This window comes from Leucoraja erinacea, chromosome 28 (genome assembly GCF_028641065.1).
Source record: "Leucoraja erinacea ecotype New England chromosome 28, Leri_hhj_1, whole genome shotgun sequence".
NCBI classification, from domain to species: domain Eukaryota; kingdom Metazoa; phylum Chordata; class Chondrichthyes; order Rajiformes; family Rajidae; genus Leucoraja; species Leucoraja erinaceus.
The window spans coordinates 3,929,038-3,951,581 of record NC_073404.1 but is presented as its reverse complement, the minus strand read 5'-3'; the positions used below and the strand labels follow the sequence as shown (position 1 = coordinate 3,951,581).

At 49.7% G+C, this 22,544-nt stretch overlaps 1 protein-coding gene across 10 annotated transcripts in view; it reads left to right on the top strand.

Moving 5' to 3' along the window:
• Window positions 1-22,544, top strand: part of LOC129710524 (rap1 GTPase-activating protein 2-like) — a 340,168-nt gene that overhangs the window by 259,291 nt on the left and 58,333 nt on the right. For 7 of the 10 annotated variants that reach the window (XM_055657552.1, XM_055657544.1, XM_055657543.1 and 4 more), the window contains 3 exons: window positions 13,180-13,209; window positions 18,902-18,949; window positions 21,653-21,685. In XM_055657552.1, the coding sequence (XP_055513527.1) occupies window positions 13,180-13,209; window positions 18,902-18,949; window positions 21,653-21,685 (111 nt within the window). Of the gene's footprint in view, window positions 1-2,345; window positions 2,476-13,179; window positions 13,210-18,901; window positions 18,950-21,652; window positions 21,686-22,544 lie in introns of those variants that run through there. The other 3 variants (XM_055657549.1, XM_055657546.1, XM_055657545.1) reach the window with 3 other exon arrangements.

The following is a 22,544-nucleotide window of genomic DNA, read 5'->3' as shown; positions in this document are numbered from 1 at the left end:
TCATCAAGGACCAGTCTCACCCCGGCCACTCCCTCTTCTCCCCTCTCCCATCAGGTAAGAGGTACAGAAATGTGAAAACGCACACACCTCCAGTTACAGGAACAGTTTCTTCCCAGCTGTTATCAGGCAACTGAACCATCCTACCAACATCCGGAGAGCGGTCCTGACCTCCCATTTACCTAATTGGAGACCTTAGAACTAACCGGCCTTTACTGAACTTTATTTTACACCAAATGTAATTCCCTTGATCTATTTTTATTTATTTGTTACATGTGCAACTGTGCAGTGAAATTATTTTTGCATATATTACACATGCAGGAGCCGCCATGTTTTGGCGCCATTATTTAAAGTCCGGTCGCCCGCGCGCTAAATGTACCGGAGCAGTTCCCGCAAACCAACATCCCTTTATTCTCCGGGCCCGGCCATCTTTATCATAAGGTCATAAGTGATAGGAATAGAATTAGGCCATTCGGCCCATTAGGTCTACTCCGCCATTCAATCATGGCAGATCTACCTCTCACTCCTAACCCCATTCTCCTGCCTTCTCCCCATAACCTCTGACACCCGCACTAATCAAGAATCTATCTACCTCTGCCTTTAAAATATCTCTCTGCCCATGTCTCTCTTTCTTCCCCTCATGATGGGTGGATAAACAGTCTACAGCAGAGGGCAGGTTGAGAGGGTGGGAGGAGGTTTATGTTGACCAGGTGTGGCCAGCCCAGCCACAACACGCTGGAGTGACTCAGCGGGACAGGCAGCAGCATCTCTGGAGACAAGGAACGGGTCGAGACCCTTCCTCACACTCCAGCGTGTTGTGTCTATCGTCGGTTTAATCCAGCATCTGCAGTTGCTTCCGACACAGTATCGCCAGCAATGCCCAACCGGACTGAGTCACCTGTCTCAGGACTCCGTGCTGCATGCAGCCTGTAAACTGTGTGTGAAGCAACACAAGGCTTCCGTCGGTCCGTCGGCCAAGGGAATTCAATCGTTAAACCTTTACTAATCATTTTCCCAGCACCAGACAATGGGAGGCTTGGCCTGAGGTGTGGAAGGGGTGGGACAGGGGGAGAGAGAGGTTGGGAGGGAGATAGAGAGAGAGAGAGAGAGAGAGAGAGAGAGAGAGAGAGAGAGAGAGAGAGGAGAGAGAGAGAGAGTGAGGTAGAGAGAGAGAGAGAGAGAGTGAGAGAGAGAGAGAGAGAGATTGAGAGAGAGAGAGAGAGAGGAGAGAGAGAGTGAGAGAGAGAGAGAGAGAGAGGGAGAGAGAGAGAGAGGGAGAGAGAGAGAGAGAGAGAGAGAGAGAGAGAGAGGGAGAGAGTGGAGAGAGAGAGAGAGAGAGAGAGAGAGAGAGAGAGAGAGAGAGAGAGAGAGTGAGAGAGAGTGAATGAGAGAGTGAGTGATGTTTACAGTCACACACACACACACACATACACACACACACACACACACACACACACACACACACACACACACACACACACACACACACACACACACACACACACACACACACACACACACACACACACACACACACACACACACACACACACACACACACAACACACACACACACACACACACACACACACACACACACACACACACACACACACACACACACACACACACACACACACACACACACACACACACACACACATACACACACACACACACACACACATACACACATACACACACACACACACACACACACACACGCATACACATAACACACACATACACACACACACGCATACACACACACACACACACACACACACACACACACACACACACACACACACACACACACACACACACACACACACACACACACACACACACACACACACACACACACACACACACACACACACACACACACACACACACACACACACACACACACACACACACACACACACACACACACACACACACACACACACACACACACACACACACACACACACACACACACACACACACACACACACACACACACGCCTGAACACCAGTGTCTGCTCCATGCTCACTGTGATGTACAGGGAGTGATCCTGTGGGCAAGGAGGGAATTGATGACAGGGCTGGTGCAAACTCTCTCTGAACCTCCCCTGGACCCGGGGAAGTTTCCTCGGTGACTGGCAGCCAAAACCCCAGCGTGTGAGCTGTGGCCAACACACACACACACACACACACACACACACAGGAACAATGCAGATGTGCAGACAGAGGCTGCACCTTCCTGCCCAACCTGTTCCTTCGGTTCTTTAGCACTGCCCTATTCCCCGACCACACACACCACAGAGAGGGAGCAGAGCTGACAGACTGTGCCGGCCACGGATGCCTTTTCCCCAGCCTCCCCTCCTCCCCTCCACCCCACACCCGCCCGCTCCCCAAAAAGGGGAGATAGAAACTGTGTCTGCGGCTGGCCCTCCACTGCCTGGGATAATGGCTGTGTTAAGGAGCACAGTGAGTATGAGGGTGAGGGTGAGGGGGTGTGTGTGTGTGTATGTGGGCGACTAATTGTGGTGAGGTGGTCTGAGAGCCGCAGACAGAAGCATCAGTTCACAAGGTCCAGGAGCCATTGGGGCCCGGTCTAAAAGTTCACAAGTTGTGAGTTTGTCGAAGCCCTGAGAAAATGAGAAAAACATTTTTCACACAGAGAGTGGTGAATCTGTGGAATTCTCTGCCCCAATCAGTACCCCGTTCCTGCCTTCTCCCCATATCCCCTGACTCCGCTACCTTTAAGAGCCCTATCTAGCTCTCTCTTGAAAGCATCCAGAGAACCGGCCTCCACCGCCCTTTGAGAATTCCACAGACTCACCACTCTCTGTGAGAAAAAGTGTTTCCTCGTCTCCGTTCTAAATGGCTTACTCCTTATTCTTAAACTGTGGCCCCTGGTTCTGGACTCCCCCAACATCGGGAACATTTCCCGTCTCGAGCGTGTCCAAGCCCTTAACAATCTTATATGTTTCAATGAGATCCCCCTCATCCTTCTAAACCCCAGAGTGTACAACCCCAGCTGCTTCATTCTCTCAGCATATGACAGTCCCGCCATCCCGGGAATTAACCCTGTAAACCTACGCTGCACTCCCTCAATAGCAAGAATGTCCTTCCTCAAATTAGAAGACCAAAACTGCACACACTACTCCAGTTTTTTAACACTATCCTACCGGCACTAGGGAAAATTTACAATGCCACCAAGCCAATTAACCTACAAACCTGTACGTCTTTGGAGTGTGTGAGCTCCCAGGGAAACACCACACAGGTCACACATGGAGAACGTACAAACTCCGTACAGACAGCACCTGTAGTCAGGATCGAACCTGGGTCTCTGGCGCTGTAAAGCAGCAATTCTACCGCTGCGCCACCGTGCCTCCATGGGGATTTCACTGACCAGACAAGCACAGGCACGACTTGCATTTCTATAGCGCCTCTCACAGCCTCAGCATGTTCCAAAGTGTATAAACAGCTAGGAAAGTACCTACTGCAAATCAGAAAAACCGGTAAAAGAATGTACTCAGCAAGTTACCATCAATAGCAACGTGATAACAATCTGTGAGGCAACACCTCTACCATAGTTTGAAGGAGATGTAATAAAGATAAACACAACATGCTCGAGTAAAGGGCCTGTCCCACTTGGCTGTCATTCGCGCGTCATTTACGCGACCTGCTAGCGCGGGACGGGCGCATGGAGCGGCGTGGAGGAGTGTGGATTTCGCCCCACGCAAAATCTTCGCGCGCCACCGGCCTGTCGCGTAACTGACGGCCAAAGTGGGACAGGCGCAAGACCCTGGCGCCACGCAACGTCTCACGTCCAACAGCAGCAGAAGCAGACAAGCGAGGTTGAATAAGTTAGGTCTTTATTCTCTGGAGCACAGAAGGTTAAGGGGGGACTTGATAGAGGTCTTTAAAATGATGAGAGGGATAGGCAGAGTTGATGTGGACAAGCTTTTCCCTTTGAGGATAGGGAAGATTCAAACAAGAGGACATGACTTCAGAATTAAGGGACAGAAGTTTAGGGGTAACATGAGGGGGAACTTCTTTACTCAGAGAGTGGTAGCGGTGTGGAATGAAGAAATAGGAGGGTAGACAAAAATGCTGGAGAAACTCAGCAGGTGCAGCAGCATCTATGGAGCGAAGGAAATAGGCAACGTTTCGTCCCGAAACGTTGCCTATTTCCTTCGCTCCATAGATGCTGCTGCACCCGCTGAGTTTCTCCAGCATTTTTGTGTACCTTCGATTTTCAAGCACTGCAGTTCCTTCTTAAACAAAGTAATACGAGGTTTGTTATGTCTCTTTAACAGTCAATCTGGTGTCAAAAATATGATTCAACACAATGCAAGACCCTAGGCTAGTGGTAGCGGTGTGGAATGAGCTTCCAGTGGAAGTGGTGGAGGCAGGTTCATTGGTATCATTTAAAAATAAATTGGATAGGCATATGGATGAGAAGGGAATGGAGGGTTATGGTATGAGTGCAGGCAGGTGGGACTAAGGGGGAAAAAAGTTGTTCGGCACGGACTTGTAGGGCCGAGATGGCCTGATTCCGTGCTGTAATTGTTATATGGTTATATGGTTATATGATCGCCGAGCTCGGCCTGGGGCTCACGGCCGTTGTGGAACCGGATCCGCACCCACTCCTACTCCCAGAGCGAGGGCCAAGAAAATTATAGATAGACCAAAATGCTGGAGTAACTCAGCGGGACCGGCAGCATTTCTGGAGAGAAGCAATGGATGACGTTTCGGGTCAAGAGCCTTCTTTCAGACTGAAGAAGAGTCTCGACCCGAAACGTCACCCATTCCTTCTCTCCAGAGATGCTGCCGGTCCCGCTGAGTTACTCCAGCATTTTGTGTCTATCTCCAAATGACGTCACGCGCTCCAGACGGCTGTGCGGGCGCATGATCACGTGCGCGACTCTCACGGGACCGTCGCGTGTCAGTCACTACCGGCCTGTCGGACAGGCCCGTAACGCAACAGATCAAACCGCATCTCTACAGAACATGGATCCATTTTTGTTCACAAACATTTTGGTGTAAACCAGCATCCGCAGCTCCTTTTATTACATTTTGCGATGTGCGGGGTAGTTTTTTATCGTTTCGTTTCGTTTAGAGATGCAGCGTGGAAACGGACCCCTTCAGCCCACTGAGTCCATCACCCGTGCACCCGTTCACAGTAGTTCCATGTTATCCCACTTTCTCATCCACTCCCTACGCACTAGGGGCAATTTAGACAAACCGACAATTCTTTGCTACGTGGGAGGAAACCAGAGCACCCGGAGGAAACCCACGCAGTCACAGGAAGAACAGGCACAGACAGAGACCAGGATCGAACCCGGGTCTCCGACACTGTGAGGCAGCAGCTCTACCAACTGCACCACTGTGCCCTTGTGAACGGGTGATCGATGGTCAGAATGGACTCGATGGGCCGAAGGGCCAGTTTCCATGCTACATCTGTAAACTAACCTCAGTAATTCCCTCCCTAATCCTTGCTCGTCCACCTCTGAAGGTGATCTTCTCTCATCGATCCTCAACAAGAGGATTTGAGTATGCAGGGAGGTTCTACTGCAGTTGTACAGGGTCGTGGTGAGACCACACCTGGAGTATTGCGTACAGTTTTTGTCTCCTAATCTGAGGAAAGACATTTTTGTACAGAGAAGGTTCACCAGACTGATCCTGGGGTCTTCTGTCTTATAGAAAGACCTCATAAAGCTCAGTCTAGAATTTAGGAGATTGTGGGGATGTTATAGAAACTGCGGTGTTTCTTAAGGGGTTGGACAGGCTAGATGCAGGAAGATTGTTCCCGATGTGGGGAAGTCCAGGACATTGGGTCACAGCTTAAGGATAAGGGGGAAATCCTTTAAAACCGAGATGATGCCCTTTTTTCACAAAGAGAGGAATCTTTGGTTGCCACAGAGGGTAGTTGAGGTTCATTGGCTTAAGAGGGAGTTAGATGTGGCCCTTATGGCCAAAGGGAGACTTGAGCAAGTACGGGGTATTGAGTTGGATGATCAGCCATGCATATTGAATGGCGGTGCAGGCTCGAATTGAGAATGGTACCTGATTTCTGTTAATAAAGCTCAGTTGCTCGTGGTCATGTGAAGATCTGAACGTTTCGGTTATACGGTGCAATGAAAGGAATCGATCGGCTTGCAAAAACCTTTCGATGCCCAGCGAGTCTTTTGCCCAGGGAAGTCGAGAGTAAAAGGCTAATGCAATCCAACCATTGAGAATGTCCAATAAAGACAATAGGTGCAGGAGTCGATCGAGTCTTTTGGCCCAGAGTAGGATAATCCAGCACCAATACCAGGTGCAGGTCATTCGGCCCTTCGAGCCAGTACCTCCATTCAATGTGATCATGGCTGATTATCCCCAATCAGTATCCCGTTCCTGCCTTCTCCCCATATCCCCTGACTCCGCTATTTTTAAGAGCCCTATCTAGCTCTCTCTTGAAAGCCTCCAGAGAACCGGCCTCCACCGCCCTCTGAGGCAGAGAATTCCACAGACTCACCATTTTCTGTGAGAAAAAGTGTTTCCTTGTCTCCGTTCTAGATGGCTTACTCCTTATTCTGAATTGAATTGAATTGAATCCTTTATTTGTCATTCAGACCTTTCGGGCTGAACGAAATGTCGTTGCTGCAGCCATACATGTAATAATAAACAACACACAATAAACACAAATGAACATCCACCACAGTGAGTTCACCAAGCACCTCCTCACTGTGATGGAGACAAACGTCTTAGGGTTACTGTCTCTTCCCTCCTCTTCTCCCTCTGCGCTGAGGCGATACCCCACCGGGCGATGGTAAGTCAGTCCCGCGGTTCAAGCTCCGTGGGCCCGGGGTGGTCGAAGCTGCCGCCCTCCAGTCCATCGGACGCAGTTGTTGCCGCGGGAGCTCCGGAAAACAGGCTTCAACCTGTGACCCGCGAGCTCCCGACGATGTCGTCCACTGGCCCGCGGCCGAGCCCCGGATTCAAGTCGCTGCTGCCAGAACGCCGCCTCAGCCGCCGGAGCACCGTCTCCGCTCTCAGCCCCGTGCCGTCCACCCTCACCGGAGCGCCGAGTTGTGCCGCTGCCCGAACGCCGCCGCAGCTCAAAGACGGCCGGCCTCGCGTTGGTAGGTCCTGGCTGGCTCTACCTCCGGAGCCTCGAGGTCGGTCGCAGGTTGGAGGCCACCAGCTCCGCCATTAGGCCTCAGCTCAGACGGGGGAAGAGAAGGGGGTATACGACAAGAAAGTCGCATTCCTCCGAAGGGAGAGACAGAAAGCCCTGGTTCACAACACCCCCCCCCCCCCCCCCCCCCACACCCCCCACACACAACACAACCTAATAACCAAAGGTTTAACTGAACAAGACAAAAAAAAAGAACACAAAAAAGTAAAAACAGACAGACTGCAGGCGTTTCACAGCGCCGCCACTTCCGTGTCTTAAACTGTGGCCCCTGGTTCTGGACTCCCCCAACATCGGGAACATGTTTCTTGCCTCTAGCGTGTCCAGGCAACATAGGTTTAAGGTGAGGGGAGGGAGATTTAATTTAATATTACTCTGGGGGGTGACTTTTTTTACAGTCAGGGTGGTGAGTGTATGGAACGAGCAGCAGGTGGAGGTAGTTGAGGCAGATTGTATCACGATATTTTAGAAGCATTTAGACAGGTACATGGATGGGATAGGTTTCGAGGGATATGGGCCAAAAGCAGGCAGGTGGGACTAGTGTAGATGTGACGTGTTGGCTGGCATGGGCAAGTTGGGCTGAAGGGCCTGTTTCCATGCTGTATGACTATGACTCTTATCAAAGAAGGTCAGAGCTTAGGAACAATTTTGCGAGGATGTTGCCAGGAGTCGAGGGACTGAGCTATAGGACTTTATTCCTTGGAGCAGAGAATGCTGAGGGGTGATCTTGGAGAGGTGTATTTATTTTTTACCCTGGGCAGGCCAATCGAAAACCAGAGAACATAGGTTTAAATGTGAGAGGAGCAAGCTTTTTACTCAGGGGGTGGTGGATATATGGAACGAGCTGCCAGTGGACGTTTTTGAGGCATGTACTATAACAGCAAGGTAAATGATAGGAACGTTTTCACAGGATATGGGCCAAACACAGAAAATGGGATTAGCTTAGATGGGGGACCTTGGTCGTCATGGATGAGTTGGGCCGAAGGGCCCGTTTCCATGCTGTATGATTCTGACTCAATGCCTCTGACAGAGTGTTCTGAGCGGAATCAGTAGAAAGTTCGTGCGGCACAGTGGCACAGCAACAGTGTTGCTGCCTTGAGTGCCTGTCCCACGGACACGACCTTTCAGCAACTGTCTTCCACCTTCAAGCTCGAGGGCACACGCCTGAAAAACCTCGAGCTGGATCAACCGTCAACGATGAAACCGCGAGCCGGATCGACCGACAGCACACACACACACACACACACACACACACACACACACACACACACACACACACACACACACACACACACACACACACACACACACACACACACACACACACACACACACACACACACACACACACACACATCACAAAGGCGGGGGACAGGGAAAGCGGGGGAGCGCTGTCTGAAATTCACACCCGCGATGAACAGGAAGGTAAAAGACAGCTGTGCAGTGTATGGTAAGTCCTTTAGAGAGCGCAGGGGGGGGGGGGGGGGGGGGGGGGGGGGAGAGAAGGGGGAAAGAAGGGGGCAGAGGGGGGAGAAGGAGTGCAGACACTTTTAAGAAGCCAGACAACTTATAATAAAGTTGAGCGGGCATTTAAATTACCAGTCGGTTCCTGAAGCCAATTAACCTGCAAATCTATATGTGGTTGGAGTGTGGGATAAAACCGGAGCACCCGGAGTAAACCCACGCAGGTCACGGGGAGAATGTACAAATTCCGTACAGACAGCACCCGTACTCAGGATCGAACCCGTGTCTCTGGCGCTGTAAGGCTGCAACTCTACACCACCGTGCCGCCCTTAAGGTTCATTTTAAATCTTGCCCCTCTCACCTTTTAAATCTATGTCCTCTGGTTCTTGATTCACCCACCCTGTGAAAAAGATGGCATGCATTCTGATAAACATCCATAAAATCTGTAAATGTGTCCATCTGCCTCAAGTACGCCCAGTGACTAAGTCTCCACGCCCTCTAAAGGGCCTGTCCCACTGTACGAGGTAATTCAAGAGTTCTTCCGAGTTTCCCCTGATTCGAACTCGGAGAATTACGCTAATAGCCGTCAGTAGGTACTCGGGGCTCTCGTGGACATTTTTCACAGTGCTGAAAAAACTTCACGAGTTACTGCGTTTCCCGAGTACCTGTAGTTAGCGTTACGAGCCGCTACGAGACGTCCACGAGCTCCGACGTAGCAGCTACGTACATTCTACGTACGTACCACGAGTTTGATTTTTTTTAACTCGGGAGAGCTCTTAAATTACCACGTACAGTGGGACAGGCCCTTTAGGGTGTAGAATTTGAAACTCCCGCGTCATGAGTTTCTTATTTACGTCTGAACTAAGTGTCAAATCCTTCATTTTGAGTCTGTGTCAGTATAAAATGGCATTGTTCTGTTAAGTCAGGATCTAGAGGAACAGATCGGGTAGCTTAAGGCAAGAGGGGAAAAGCTTAATGGAGATGTATGGGGTAGGTTTTTTACACAGAGGGTGGTGGGTGCCTGGAACGTGTTGCCAGGGGCGGTGGTGGTGGGGGCAGTGGTATTCAAGAGGTTTTTTAGATAGCCACATGGATATCCACACTGTATCTCTAAACCCTGGGCAGTGGGCAGATGCTATAGACCTGCACGGGAAGGAAGGTAGGCGCTCCCGCCCCCACGAGTCTCGGGCACACGTGGTCGGGATCGAACCCGTGTCTCTGGCGCTGCAAGCGGCGCAAGGCAGCAACTCTACCGCTGCGCCACCGTGCCGTACAAATGTAAGGGCATTAGGATGCAAGTAGGGGATGGATTTGCAACAACCTGCATGTCCTCCTGTAGGGCTCGATGCAGGAGGGGTTGACAGATGCGCTGTGACATTTGGGCCGCTTGTAGCCGGCTGAGCTGTTCCCCTTTGAAGCTTCTCATCACAGCACGGCAACTCCCGGTGTCATGGATCCTGCTCAATGGCAGGTTGCTCAGGGCCAGACACATGGGCAGCACAGTGGCACAGCGGTAGAGTTGCTGCCTCACACCCAGAGACCCAGGTCCGATTCTGACTTTGGGCGCTGACTGTACAGAGTTTGCACGTTCTCCCCGTGACCTGCGAGGGTTTTCTCCGAGACCTTTGGTTTCCTCCCGCACTCCAAAGACGTGCAGGTTTGTAGGTTAAATTGGCTCGGTATAAATGTAAATTGTCCCCAGTGTGTGTAGGGTTGTGTTAGTGTGCGGGGATCGCTGGTAGGCGCGGACTCGGTGGGCCGAAGGGCCTGTTTCCGTGCTGTACCTCTAAACTATCAGGAAGATCCATCACGAAGAAAAATGCAGCAAACCCCATACAGACAGCACCCGTAGTCAGGATCGAACCCGGGTCTCTGGTGCTGTAATGCAGCAACTCGGTACACAGCAACTAACCAGTGTTGCAGTTTGCTCCTCCATGGACACTTGAGCTCATTCAACGTAAAAACAGGCCCTTCGCCTCAACTTGCCCCTGCCAACCATGGTACCCCATCTACACTGGTCCCACCTGCCTGCATTTAGGCCATAAACCTTTAAATTACAGGCAGCAGGGTGGCACAGCGGTAGAGTTGCTGCCTCACAGCGCCAGAGACCCGCGTTTGATCCTGACTGTGGGTGCTGCCTGTACGGAGTTTGCACGTTCTCAGCGTGAGTTTTCTCCGGGTGCCCCGGTTTCCACCCACACAGGTTGTAGGTTAATTGGCTTTGGTGAAAATTGTAAATTGTCCCTAATGCGTCGGAGTTCATTGGTCGGCGCGGACTCAGTGGGCCGAAGGGCCTGTTTCTGCGCTGCATCTCTAAACTAAACTAAACCAAACCTTTCCAATGCATGTCCCTGCCCAAACATCCTTTAAGCGCTGAGATAGTAACTGCCTCAACTACCTCCTCTGGCAACTCAATCCATGCACCCACCATCCTCGATGTGAAAAAGTTGCCGCTCAGGTTCCTATTCAATCTTTCCCCCATCACGTTAACCCGTGCCCTGATTCTTGTCCCCTTCTGGGTAAAGGACTGTCATCCCATGATTCCCCTGAAACTTTCACACAGAGGGTGGTGAATCTCTAGAAAGATTGGCTATATTTGTTAGATGTGGCCCTTGTTGGGATGATGGCCCTTGTGGCCATCAGGGGGTATGGAGAGAAGGCCATCTGAGTTATTCGCCTGATCATATTTTGCACAGGGCCGATGGCCTACTTGCACCTAATTTCATGATGTTTCTATGTTTACCCAGAGGGGAATCAAAAACCAGAGGACAGTTCTAAGGTGAGAGGGGCAAGATTTAATAGGAACCTGAGTGGCAATGTTTTCACACAGATAGCGGTGGCTATCTGGAACGAGCTGCCTGAAGAGGTAGTTGAGGCTTGTATAATAAGAACATTTTTAAAAGACATTTGGACAGGTACATGGATAGGAGATGTTTAGAGGGATATGGAGCAAATGCTAGGGCAGGCAGAAAGGACTAGTGTAGATGGGGCAACTGGGTCGACAGGGCCTGTTTCCGTGCTATGTGTGACTCTGTGACTCTACACCACAATAAGGTCACCCCTCAGCTTCCTGCGCTCCAAGGAATAAAAACCTAGCCTGCCCAAGTTCTCCCTAGAGCTCAGGCCCTCGAGTCCTAGCAATGAAGTACATGTGTCAGAGGTTGCAGGGAGAAGGCAGGAGAGTGGGGTTAGGAGGGAGAGATAGATCAGCCATGATTTGAATGGCGGAGTAGACTTGATGGGCCGTATGCTACTATTCCTTGTGACCTTACGGAGTTATTAAAGTTATCATTTGATCTTTGTTGGTATAAATTATAAAGGGATATGGATCAAAGATACAAATATGCTGTGATCTGACTCTACGTGGAGCCAACTGTGAGGTGTATCAAGAGCTAGCTGTTGCTACGATGCTTCTATTTACATTAAAAACTCACCGACATGCTTAATTATTCAGAAGATGCAATCATCAACCTTCCTTCCATCAAAGTATATCTTTACCCACGTCAAAGGAAGATCCAGAACAAATGACGTACATTTATGTAGCTTCCTTCACAACCCCCCCCTTTGAATTCTCTGAAGTACTTTGGGCGGCACGGTGGCGCAGCATAGCAGTCTTACAGCGCCAGAGACCCGGGTTCAATCCTGACACGGCTGCTGTCTGTACAGAGTTGGTACATTCTCCCTCGTGACCTGCGTGGGTTTTCTCCGAGATCTTCGATTTCCTCCCACATTCCAAAGACGTACAGGTTTGTAGGTTCATTGGCTTGGTATAAATGTAAAATTGTTCCTGGTGTGTGTGTGCAGGATAGTGTTAGTGTGCGGGGATCGCTGGTCGGCGCGGACTCGGTGGGCCGAAGGTCCTGTCTCCGCGCTGTATCTCTGAACTAAAAAATAGTTTAAAAAAAACACGTATCCACTATATCAGGGAGCAAATCACTGCACTCTCCAGACTTAAGACGCCCTTCCTGTAGCAAGGTAACCAAAGCCATATATTGCCCTCATGATCTTATACAGATCTACTGCATCAGGTGGCATGTTGGTGCAGCGGTAGAGTTGCTGCCTTACAGCACCACGGACCCGGGCTCGATCCTGACTGTGGGTGCTTCCCTGTCCGGAGTTTGTTCGTTTTCCCCGTGACTGCGTGGGTTTTCTCCAGGGGCTCCGGTTTCAGCCCACAATCCAAAATCGTACAGGTTTGCAGGTTAATTGGCTTGGTATAATAGTAAATTGTTCCTAGTGCATGTAGGATAGTGTTAGTGTACGGTGGGCCGAAGGGCCTGTTTCTGTGCTGTATCTCTAAACTAAACTGAACTGAACTAAATTTTACCTGAAATAAATCAATAGAATCGTACAATACGAAGCAGGCCCTTCGACCCAACTAGCCCATGCCAACCAACATGTCCCATTTACACTAGTCCCACCTGCCAGCATATGGCCCGTATCCCTTGAATTCTTTCCTATCCATGAACCTGTATAAGTTGTGTTGGCTTGTCTGTTTTGCCGAATATTTCACTCATTACATTTCTTTTCTTTGTCAACAGTCTGCAGAGTTCTTCGAGATGCTGGAGAAGGTAGGCAGTTTTCTCTCAACTCGGGACCATTTCTACCAGGGCTGGCACGGGTGCCAGGCGTTACGTGGGGACACAAAGTGACTGGAGTAACTCAGCGGGTCAGGCAGCATCGCTGGAGAAAAAGGAATGTGTGACGTGTCGGGTCGGGTCGGGACCCTTCTTCAGACTGAAAGTAAAGGGGAGGGAACTGGAGGTTAAAAGCCCAGAACAAATCAGGGCCGGCAAATGATGACCAAGGAAGGGTGGAGCCCACAATGGCCCATTGTTGGCTGGGGAAGAAGTGGTAACGAAGGGATACAGTGGAACTGGTTGATATGCCGTGCTGCTGCATTAATAGGTTGGTTGCGGATCGGGTTGCCAACTTTCTCACTTCCAAATAAGGGACAAAAGGTAAAAATAAGGGACAAATTCCCGACGGCAATTCGTTGACTGACTCTCATCCGATTTTAAAGGATTTCCCCCTGAATGATGAGTTGGCCCGGGTGCTGGACTGCACACAAAGCCCAGCTGGCGGGCCAGCTGAGGAGTTTTGGCCCAGGCGATGTCGCTCGCAAAGTCCGGCGCCCCGTCCAACTCACGAACCGATGATCGGCCATGAGAAGGAGGGGTGCTGGTGTTGGCGGTAAGCGAAGGTCCGAAGGTCTCACCACGACCCTGGCCGAGCTGCAGTAGACCTCCCGACCGACTCGGGGCCTTTTGCGGGATGAGAACAGTGGAACTGCTGCTGCTGCTGCTGCATTAATGGGCTGCACTGCGGATAGGGGCCAACGTTCTCACTCCCAAATGAGGACAAAAGCCGGACGTGGCGCTCAAATTCCCGACGGCAACTCCCTCGACCTGACTTGGCCGTGGCTGGGTCAAATGAGTTGGGACAAGGGCGGACTGCACCAAAGCCCACGGGGCAAAGGATTTTTGGCCCAAAATATCGCCTAATACGTCCGGATAGTTGGCAACCCACGATCGCGGAAGATAGATGCAAAGGGCTGGAGTAACTCAGTGGGTTAGACAGCACCTCTGGAGAAAAAGGATGGGTGACGTCTCAGGTTGGGGCATGTCTGTCGAAACTCTCTACGAGTCTAAGAGACCGGCAACATCTCTTTCCAACACATTTCTTCTTCATAAATGATAGGAGCAGAATTAGGCCACTCGGCCCATCAAGTCTACCGATCATGGCTGAAAGAGGTTCATCTTGAAACATCATACGTTAACTAACTCAATCCTTCCTGTGAATAGCACAATGACTTATGTCAGAGGCCGGTTCTCTGGAGGCTTTCAAGGGAGAGGTAGGCAGAGCTCTTAAAGATACCAGAGTCAAGGGATATGGGGAGAAGGCAGGAACAGGGTACTGATTGTGGATGATCAGCCATGACCACATTGAATGGCGGTGCTGGCTCGAAGGGCCGAATGGCCTACTCCTGCACTTGTTGCCTATAGTTCCTACACATTTACTCCGCTTTCCCCGTAGAGCTAATCGATATTTTGATGCCTCTGCATGGGTATTTGCTACGTAGGCCGATTGTTCCAAGAGGATTGAGTTCCCGTAGAGGTTTCCAAAGAGCACGCGGTCTATGGAAGGCTGAAGGGAACAGTCAGCTCACAGTTGACATGGCTCCCACCAGCCTCTGTTTGCTTAATCAGTCACTGATCCCCCATGGGGAGTGCACAGTGCCAGAAACCTGAGCCAGAATACTTTATACGCTAATAGCAGGATTTTGAAGCAGTGGGAAGCAGCCTAGTTACATCTGAGCTGTGAGAGAACTAGTGTAGGAAGGAACTGCAGATGCTGGTTTATGCCGAAGATAGATAGAAAATGCTGGAGTAACTCTGCAGGACAGGCAGCATCTCTGGAGAGAAGGAATGGGTGACGTTTCGGGTCGAGACCCTTCTTCAGAAATCTATATAGGTCTGTGGGGCACTCAAGCACTTCTAAGATGTAATTGTAAAAATTGTACGGAAATAGTATAGTATAGAAACATAGAAACATAGAAAATAGGTGCAGGAGGAGGCCATTCGGCCTTCGAGCCAGCACCGCCATTCATCGTGATCATGGCTGATCGTCCCCTATCAATAACCCATGCCTGCCTTCTCCCCATGTCCCTTGATTCCACTAGCCCCTAGAGCTCTATCTAACTCTCTCTTAAATCCATCCAGTGATTTGGCCTCCACTGCCCTCTGTGGCAGGGAATTCCACAAATTCACAACTCTCTGGGTGAAAAAGTTTTTTCTCACCTCAGTCTTAAATGGCTTCCCCTTTAATCCGAGACTGTGGCCCCTTAGTATGATTCCCTTAACTTACTCACCTTTGCAATAATTGGTTATTCAAGAAGGAACTGCAGATGCTGGAAAAATCGAAGGTAGACAAAAATGCTAGAGAAACTCAGCGGGTGCGGCAGCATCTATGGAGCGAAGGAAATAGGCAACGTTTCGGGACGAAACGTTGCCTATTTCCTTCGCTCCATAGATGCTGCCGCACCCAGCTGAGCTTCTCCAGCATTTTTGTCTACCTTTGCAATAATCTGTATGCCTGGAACTCCAGCCAGAGGGAGTCGCTCATGATTTGTTTTGGATTTGGACCAAAGAAAGCAAAACAAAATAGTTATCAGTTTAGTTTAGTTTGGAGATACAGCGCGGAAACAGGTCCTTCGGCCCTCCGAGTCCGCACCGACCACAATTCGGGTCGACGTTTCGGACGGAGAGTCAGGGGAGAGGGAGACACAAAGGTATGGAAGGGTAAGGTGTGAAAACGAGACATCAAAGGGGATGAAGTTTAGAATAGTTTCTTTATTGTCATTGTAACATGAACCATGTACAACGAAATTTAAAATGTCAGCCAGTCAATGCAGCATTCAAACATTTCTAAAGCTAACGATACATACAAGGTAAAATATTAAAGATAAACAACTAAATAAATATCACGAACAAAGCACGCATACACACCCAACCCTCCATCCTTCTGTCGATTCCACAGTTACCACAGTCCCTTAGTCTGTATCGCCCCTGCGTTCCTTGGCGGCTACATTTAGTGCTTTTATAGCAGTGGGGTAAAAACTGTTTTTTAGTCTGTTCGTCCTTGTCCTTGTAGATCTGTACCGTCTGCCTGACGGCAACAGTTCAAACAGGGAGTGTCCGGGGTGGGAAATGTCCTTTATGATATTCTGGGTTTTTTTGGCGCAGCGGGAACTATGTAAGTCCTCCAAGGTAATGAGATATTGTGCTTGGGTAGCTTACAACCCAGTACAAGGAAAATGGAGAATAGATCATCGTTAATAAGGGGAAGTTGACACCGAGGCACACAAAGATAAACTTTAAGCAGGAGGACAGTCAGATTGGTCGGAGAACTTGGATGGGGGATGGAGAACTCCTTTGATGTCTCTTTTTCCCACCTTACCCTTCCATATCTCTGTGCCTCCCTCTCCCCTGACTCTCTGTGAGGTAATTATGTATGGAGGAAATTAGTTAAGGGGAAAATGTTTGCAATGTTGGGCGAGTCCAGAACCAGGGGCCACAGTCTTAGAATAAAGGGGAGGCCATTTAAGACTGAGGTGAGAAGAAAACTTTTTCACCCAGAGAGTGGTGAATTTATGGAATTCCCTGCCACAGAGGGCAGTGGAGGCCAAGTCACTGGATGGATTTTTAAGATAGAGTTAGATAGAGCTCTAGGGGCTGGTGGAATCAAGGGTTACGGGGAGAAGGCAGGCACGGGTTACTGATTGGGGACGATCAGCCATGATCACAATGAATGGCGGTGCTGGCTCGAAGGGCTGAATGGCCTCCTCCTGCACCTATGTTTCTATGTTTCCATAAACACAGTACACTGCATCGCAAATGGATTGAAGGCGCCTGAAGCCCAAGGTATGGGTGACCGAGGTGTTGTTGGATATAGGAAGGGGCCTATATTTTAACTCCCATTCCAATTCCCACACTGACCTTTCTGTCCTGGGCCTCCTCCATTGTCAGAGTGAGGCCACACACAAACTGGAGGAACAGCACCTCATATTGTGCTTGGGTAGCTTACAACCCAGCGGTATCAATATTGATTGAATTCTCCAATTTTAAGTATGGGTGGTGGGTGTATGGAACGAGCTGCCAGGGGAGGTAGTTGTGTCAAATACTATAACAACATTTAAAAGACCTTTGAACAGGTACATGGATAGGTAACGTTTGGTGGGATATGGGCGAAAGGAACGAGCTAGCGTAGATGGGCCATCTTGGTCGGCATGGACACATTAGACAGGAGGTCCTTTTTCCATGCTGTATCATTCTATGACTTCCCATTCCCACACTGACCTTCCTGTCCTGGGCCTCCTCCACTGTCAGAGTGAGGCCACATGCAAACTGGAAGAACAGCGACTCATACTGCGCTTGGGCAGCCTACAACACTTTCGTGTGAACATTGAATTCTCCAATTTTAGGTAACTTCTACAAATACCTCTCCCTCTCCTCCCCCCCCCCCCCCCCCCCCCCTCCCCCCTCCATCCACTAAAAGTCCATTATACCCGCTCCACAGTTTGCAATAATGTATCCCTCTTGGGATCACGCCTGTTCCTATCCAAAAATCAGCCTATCAGGGAACCTCCTCGTCTGGCGTCATCTGTTGCCGGCCCGCATTTGTCCTGTTTTCTTTCACTGCCAGTTTTTTCCCCACTCCCCCTGCCACAGTCGGTCTCGGTCTGAAGAAGGGTCCCACCTGAAACGTCACCAATCCACTTTCTCCAGAGATGCTGCCTGGCCGCGGAGTTACTCCAGCACTCTGTGCCCATCTTTGGTATAAACCAGTACCTGCAGTTCCTTTTTATTTGTGGCTCCACTATGTACTATGTACTTATTTACTTGTTTAGTTTAGTTTAGAGATATAGTGCAGAAACAGGCCCTTCGGCCCACCGAGTCCACACCAGCCAGCGATCCCCCCGTACACCAACACTCTTCTACACACACTACGGACAATTTACATTTATACCAATTACACCGAGCCAATTAACCGGCAAACCTGTACGTCTTTGGAGTGTGGGAGGAAACCGAAGATCTCGGAAAAATCTCACGCTGTCACGGGGAGAAGGTAGCTACTCCGTACAGACAGCACCTGTAGTCCGAAACAAACCCGGGTCTCTAGCGCTAGATGGCAGTAGCTCTAACATTGCGCCACTGTGCCTGTTCTGATATTGCTGGCGTTGAATAACATGGAACATGGCACATGAACAGGCCCTTCAGCCCACAATGCATGTGCCGAGATCATCACTTACATAGCTACACATAACCCTTGTATGTTATCCATCCTCCCACACTCCACAGGTTTGTAGGTTAATTGGCTTGGTGAAATTGTAAATTATCCCCAGTGTGTCAGGAAGTGTTATGCCCCTCTGTCCCACTTAGGAAACTGGAACGGAAACCTCTGGAGACTTTGCGCCGCACCCAAGGTTTCCGTGCGGTTCCCGGAGGTTGCAGGTGGTTGCCGGAGGTTGCAGGTAGTGGAAGCAGGTAGTGTAGATTGACAAAAACCTCCAGGACCCGCACGGAAAAATTGGGTGGGGCGCAAAGTCTCCAGAGGTTTCCGTTCAGGTTTCCTATGTGGGACAGGGGCATTAGTGTGCGGGGATCGCTGGTGGTCCCAAGGGCCGTATTCTGCTCTGTATCTCTAAATTAAACTAAACTCTTTAGTGTAAATGATTTTAAACATGCGTTCATTCTATTGCAGCAGACTCTGAAGATGGATGAACAGAAGCTCAAGGGCAACAGGCAAAAGGTTTGTTACAAATGAGTCTGACTTGTTGGTTTGTTGGAAATGAGCATCCTGGACAATACAGCTCACCCCCTCCATGACACACTGGTCAATCTGAGGAGCACCTTCAGCAACAGACTGGTTCCACCAAGATGCAGCACAGAACGCCACAGGAGATCCTTCTTCCCTGTGGCTATCAAACTATCCCCCCCCCCCCCCCTCTTCTGTCGTGGGATAGACTGACTCCCCCCCCACCTCCCCGCTCCTCCCCTCCCTAATCTTTGCACATCTCCAAAATCCGTTCCACTTGTCACTTTAATTTCGTGTTTCATGTATTGTTGGCAGCCCAGTTTTCCTCCTGGGATGAATAAAGTTCTATCGTATCGTATCGTGTTTCAAAAGCCTACCATGCAGTCAGCACTGAGATTTCTATCATCGCACTGATTTTGACAGATTGCAGTTGGGACTCCTGACTTGAGTCCAACGCAACGTTGAGGGAATGTTGCCTAACCAGAACCAAGCTTCCTGATCAACAGGGTGTAATAGATCCTATCGACTGTTCCACACCAAGACATGTGCGTCTATCCACCACAGCTCAATGCTCAGAAAGTTACCATTGAATTGAAAATTATTTTTATGGTAGCTGAAAGACATTTAGTTTACATAGAGGGTGGCACGGTGGTGCACGGTAGAGTTGCTGCCTTACAGCGCCAGAGACCCGGGTTTGATCCTGACTGCGGGTGCTGTCTGTATGGAGTTTGTATACTCTCCCTGTGACCGTGTGGGTTTTCTCCAAGTGCTCCGGTTTCCTCCCATGCTCCAAAGACGTTTGTTAATCGACTTCCAAAGAAGTTAATTGACTTCTCTAAATTGTAAATTGTCCCAAGAGTGTAGGATAGTGCTAGTGTACGTGGTGACCGTTGGTCGGCACGGACTCGGTGGGCTGAAGGGCCTGTTTCCATGTTGCATCTGTCAAGTAAAGTAAAATAAGATGCCTGGTTTAGGGGGTGTTAGCTGCAGGGAGAGGGTTGGACAGACTTGGAATGTTTTCTCAGAGGTGCCAGTGGTTGCTCGAGACCTGATAGAAGTATTTAAAATGACGAGAGGCATAGATAGGGTAAACAGTCAGAACCTTTCTCCCAGGGTGGAAAAATCAAACACTAGAGGGCATAGGTTTATGATGAGGGAGGCAACGTTGAAAGGAGATGTGCGGAACAGATTTTTTACACAGAGGGTGGAACGCGCTGCCTCGGGTGGTGGTGGAGGCAGATACGATAGTGGCATTTAAGAGACTTTTCTACGACACATGGATATGCAGGGAATGTAGCAATAATCTTACTGATCTCTAAGCAAAAATAAATTCATTGTTCTGTGGTACACAGTTCTGTGAACCGAAGCTTGAAAGCTTCCCCTCTGTTATCAGGCTTCCGAACGGCCCTTCCATAAACTAGGGTACTGTCCCATTCACCTCTACCCCATTGCGGACATTGGACTCTGTCTCTGGAACTGATGCTACAATGCTGAGAACTATATTCTACACTCTGTATCTTCCCCTTTGCTCTTCCTAATGTACTTGAGTTTGACTAGATTGTAATTATGTATGGTATCATTTAGTTTCGTTTAATTTAGTTTAGAGATACAGCATGGAAACAGGCCCTTCGGCCCACAGAGTCCGCACCGACCTGCGATCCCCACACATTAACACTATGGACAAGTTAAATTGATACCAAGCCAATTAACCTACAAAACGTCTTTGGAGTGTGGGAGGAAATCAGAGCTCCTGGAGAAAACCCACGCATGTCACGGGGAGAATGTGCAAACTCCATACAGACAGCGCCCGTAATCAGGATCGAACCCGGGTCTCTGGCGCTGTAAGGCAGCAACTCTACCGCTGCGCCACCGTGCCGCCCTTATCTGATTTGTTTGGATAGGATGCAAAACCAAGCTTTTCACCGTATCTCGGTACATGGGACAATACTTAACCGAAGCCTAAATTGATTTTTGGAGGCAGAGTTTGTCACGGGACGTAAGGGCCTGTTCCACTTGGGCGATTTTTTCGGCGACTGCCGGTGACTGTCATAGTCGCAGCGACAGTCACAGCTGAAAAGGCGGCAACTGGACCCCCCCCTACGACAATGTCTACAACAACCTACCACCTAGTCGACATCAAGCCACGGCAAGCTACCGACAACCAGCGACCCATTAGGACGTCCACCTACGACCACACCTACGTCCACCCGCGACCAGCTACGACAAGCAATGACCCTGTCGACAACTGAAGACAATTCAGTCGCCGGTTAACGTAGGCTGGCGTAGGTAGTCGCCAATGGAATCCACAACCAATGACACCTGGCGACAACCTGGGTCACCCTGGCGACAACCTACGACAGGACCTACGTCGGGAGAAGACAAGTTACGTCAAGTCCACAGTCGCTGAAAAATGTTGACCAGAAAAACGTTACAACTCTTTAGGCGATTTGAAGAACCTACTCACGACCCTACAGGCGTCACCCCACGACCATGTGGCGACAGCCTAGTCTTGTGTAGTCGCCGAAAAAATCACCCAAGTGGGACAGGGTCTTTACATAGAAGTCTTGGGTTGGAATATCTGGCTAGTCCAGTACAATAGATATCCTCCACAATGTAAATACTACGCTGTGCTGTCATGAAACCTTATCTTTAGTGTCGTTTTTTTACTTAAAATCTGCATGTGTTTCTTTTTTCTAGGATGATTACATACCATATCCCAGTATCGATGAGGTAGGTCTACCTAAAGGTATCGTACATGTGCATTTAGAGAATGGGACAACAAGGGTGTTGAAATGGGACTTTGATCTTTAGGAACTGGTGCTGCTGTTGTGGAAAGTAGAATTGTAATAATTCACTTACCATTATTCAATGATTCAGTGGTTCTTTATTGTCACATGTATCTAGGTACAGTGACAGGTGGACACATAATGTTGGAGTAACTCAGCGGGACAGGCAGTATCTCTGGAGGGAAGGAATGGGCGACGTTTCGGGTCGAGACCCGTCTTCAGACTGAGATTCAGGGCAGAAGGAGACGCAGAGATAAGGAGGTGTAAGGTGTGAAAACGAGACATCAGAGGGATGGTGTTCAAGGAAAATGCAGAGTAGATCATTGTCAGCCGGGAGAAGGTGACAACGAAGCACACAGAGATAAGATTTGATCAAGAGGACAGTCAGACTGGTCGGAGAACTAGGAAGGGGAGGGGTGGAGAGAGAGAGAGGGAGTGGGAATGTGTGGGAAGGAGGCTACAATATTCATAGCGAAGATAGATAGATTCATACAGCTGGGGTGTAAGCTGAAATACATCCCAGTAAAATCATACAGCAACCCTCACCTAGGCATACACAAAGAGTCGACATGTTTCTGGCACCGACAACGTTACAAAAGGTTCATTGAGACATCTTGCCTTGTGCTCACCAGGCCCGCCACCACACGTGGTCGCAGGCAGCCCCCCACCGGTTGGACCTCTTGGTTCATGAAGCCACTGACAAAGCCCAAGGGCCCAGGTCTCCGATCATAGTCCAATGCCAGAACTAGTGTGAATGTGTGATCGCTGGTCGGTATGGGCTCGGTGGGCCGAAGGGCCTGTTT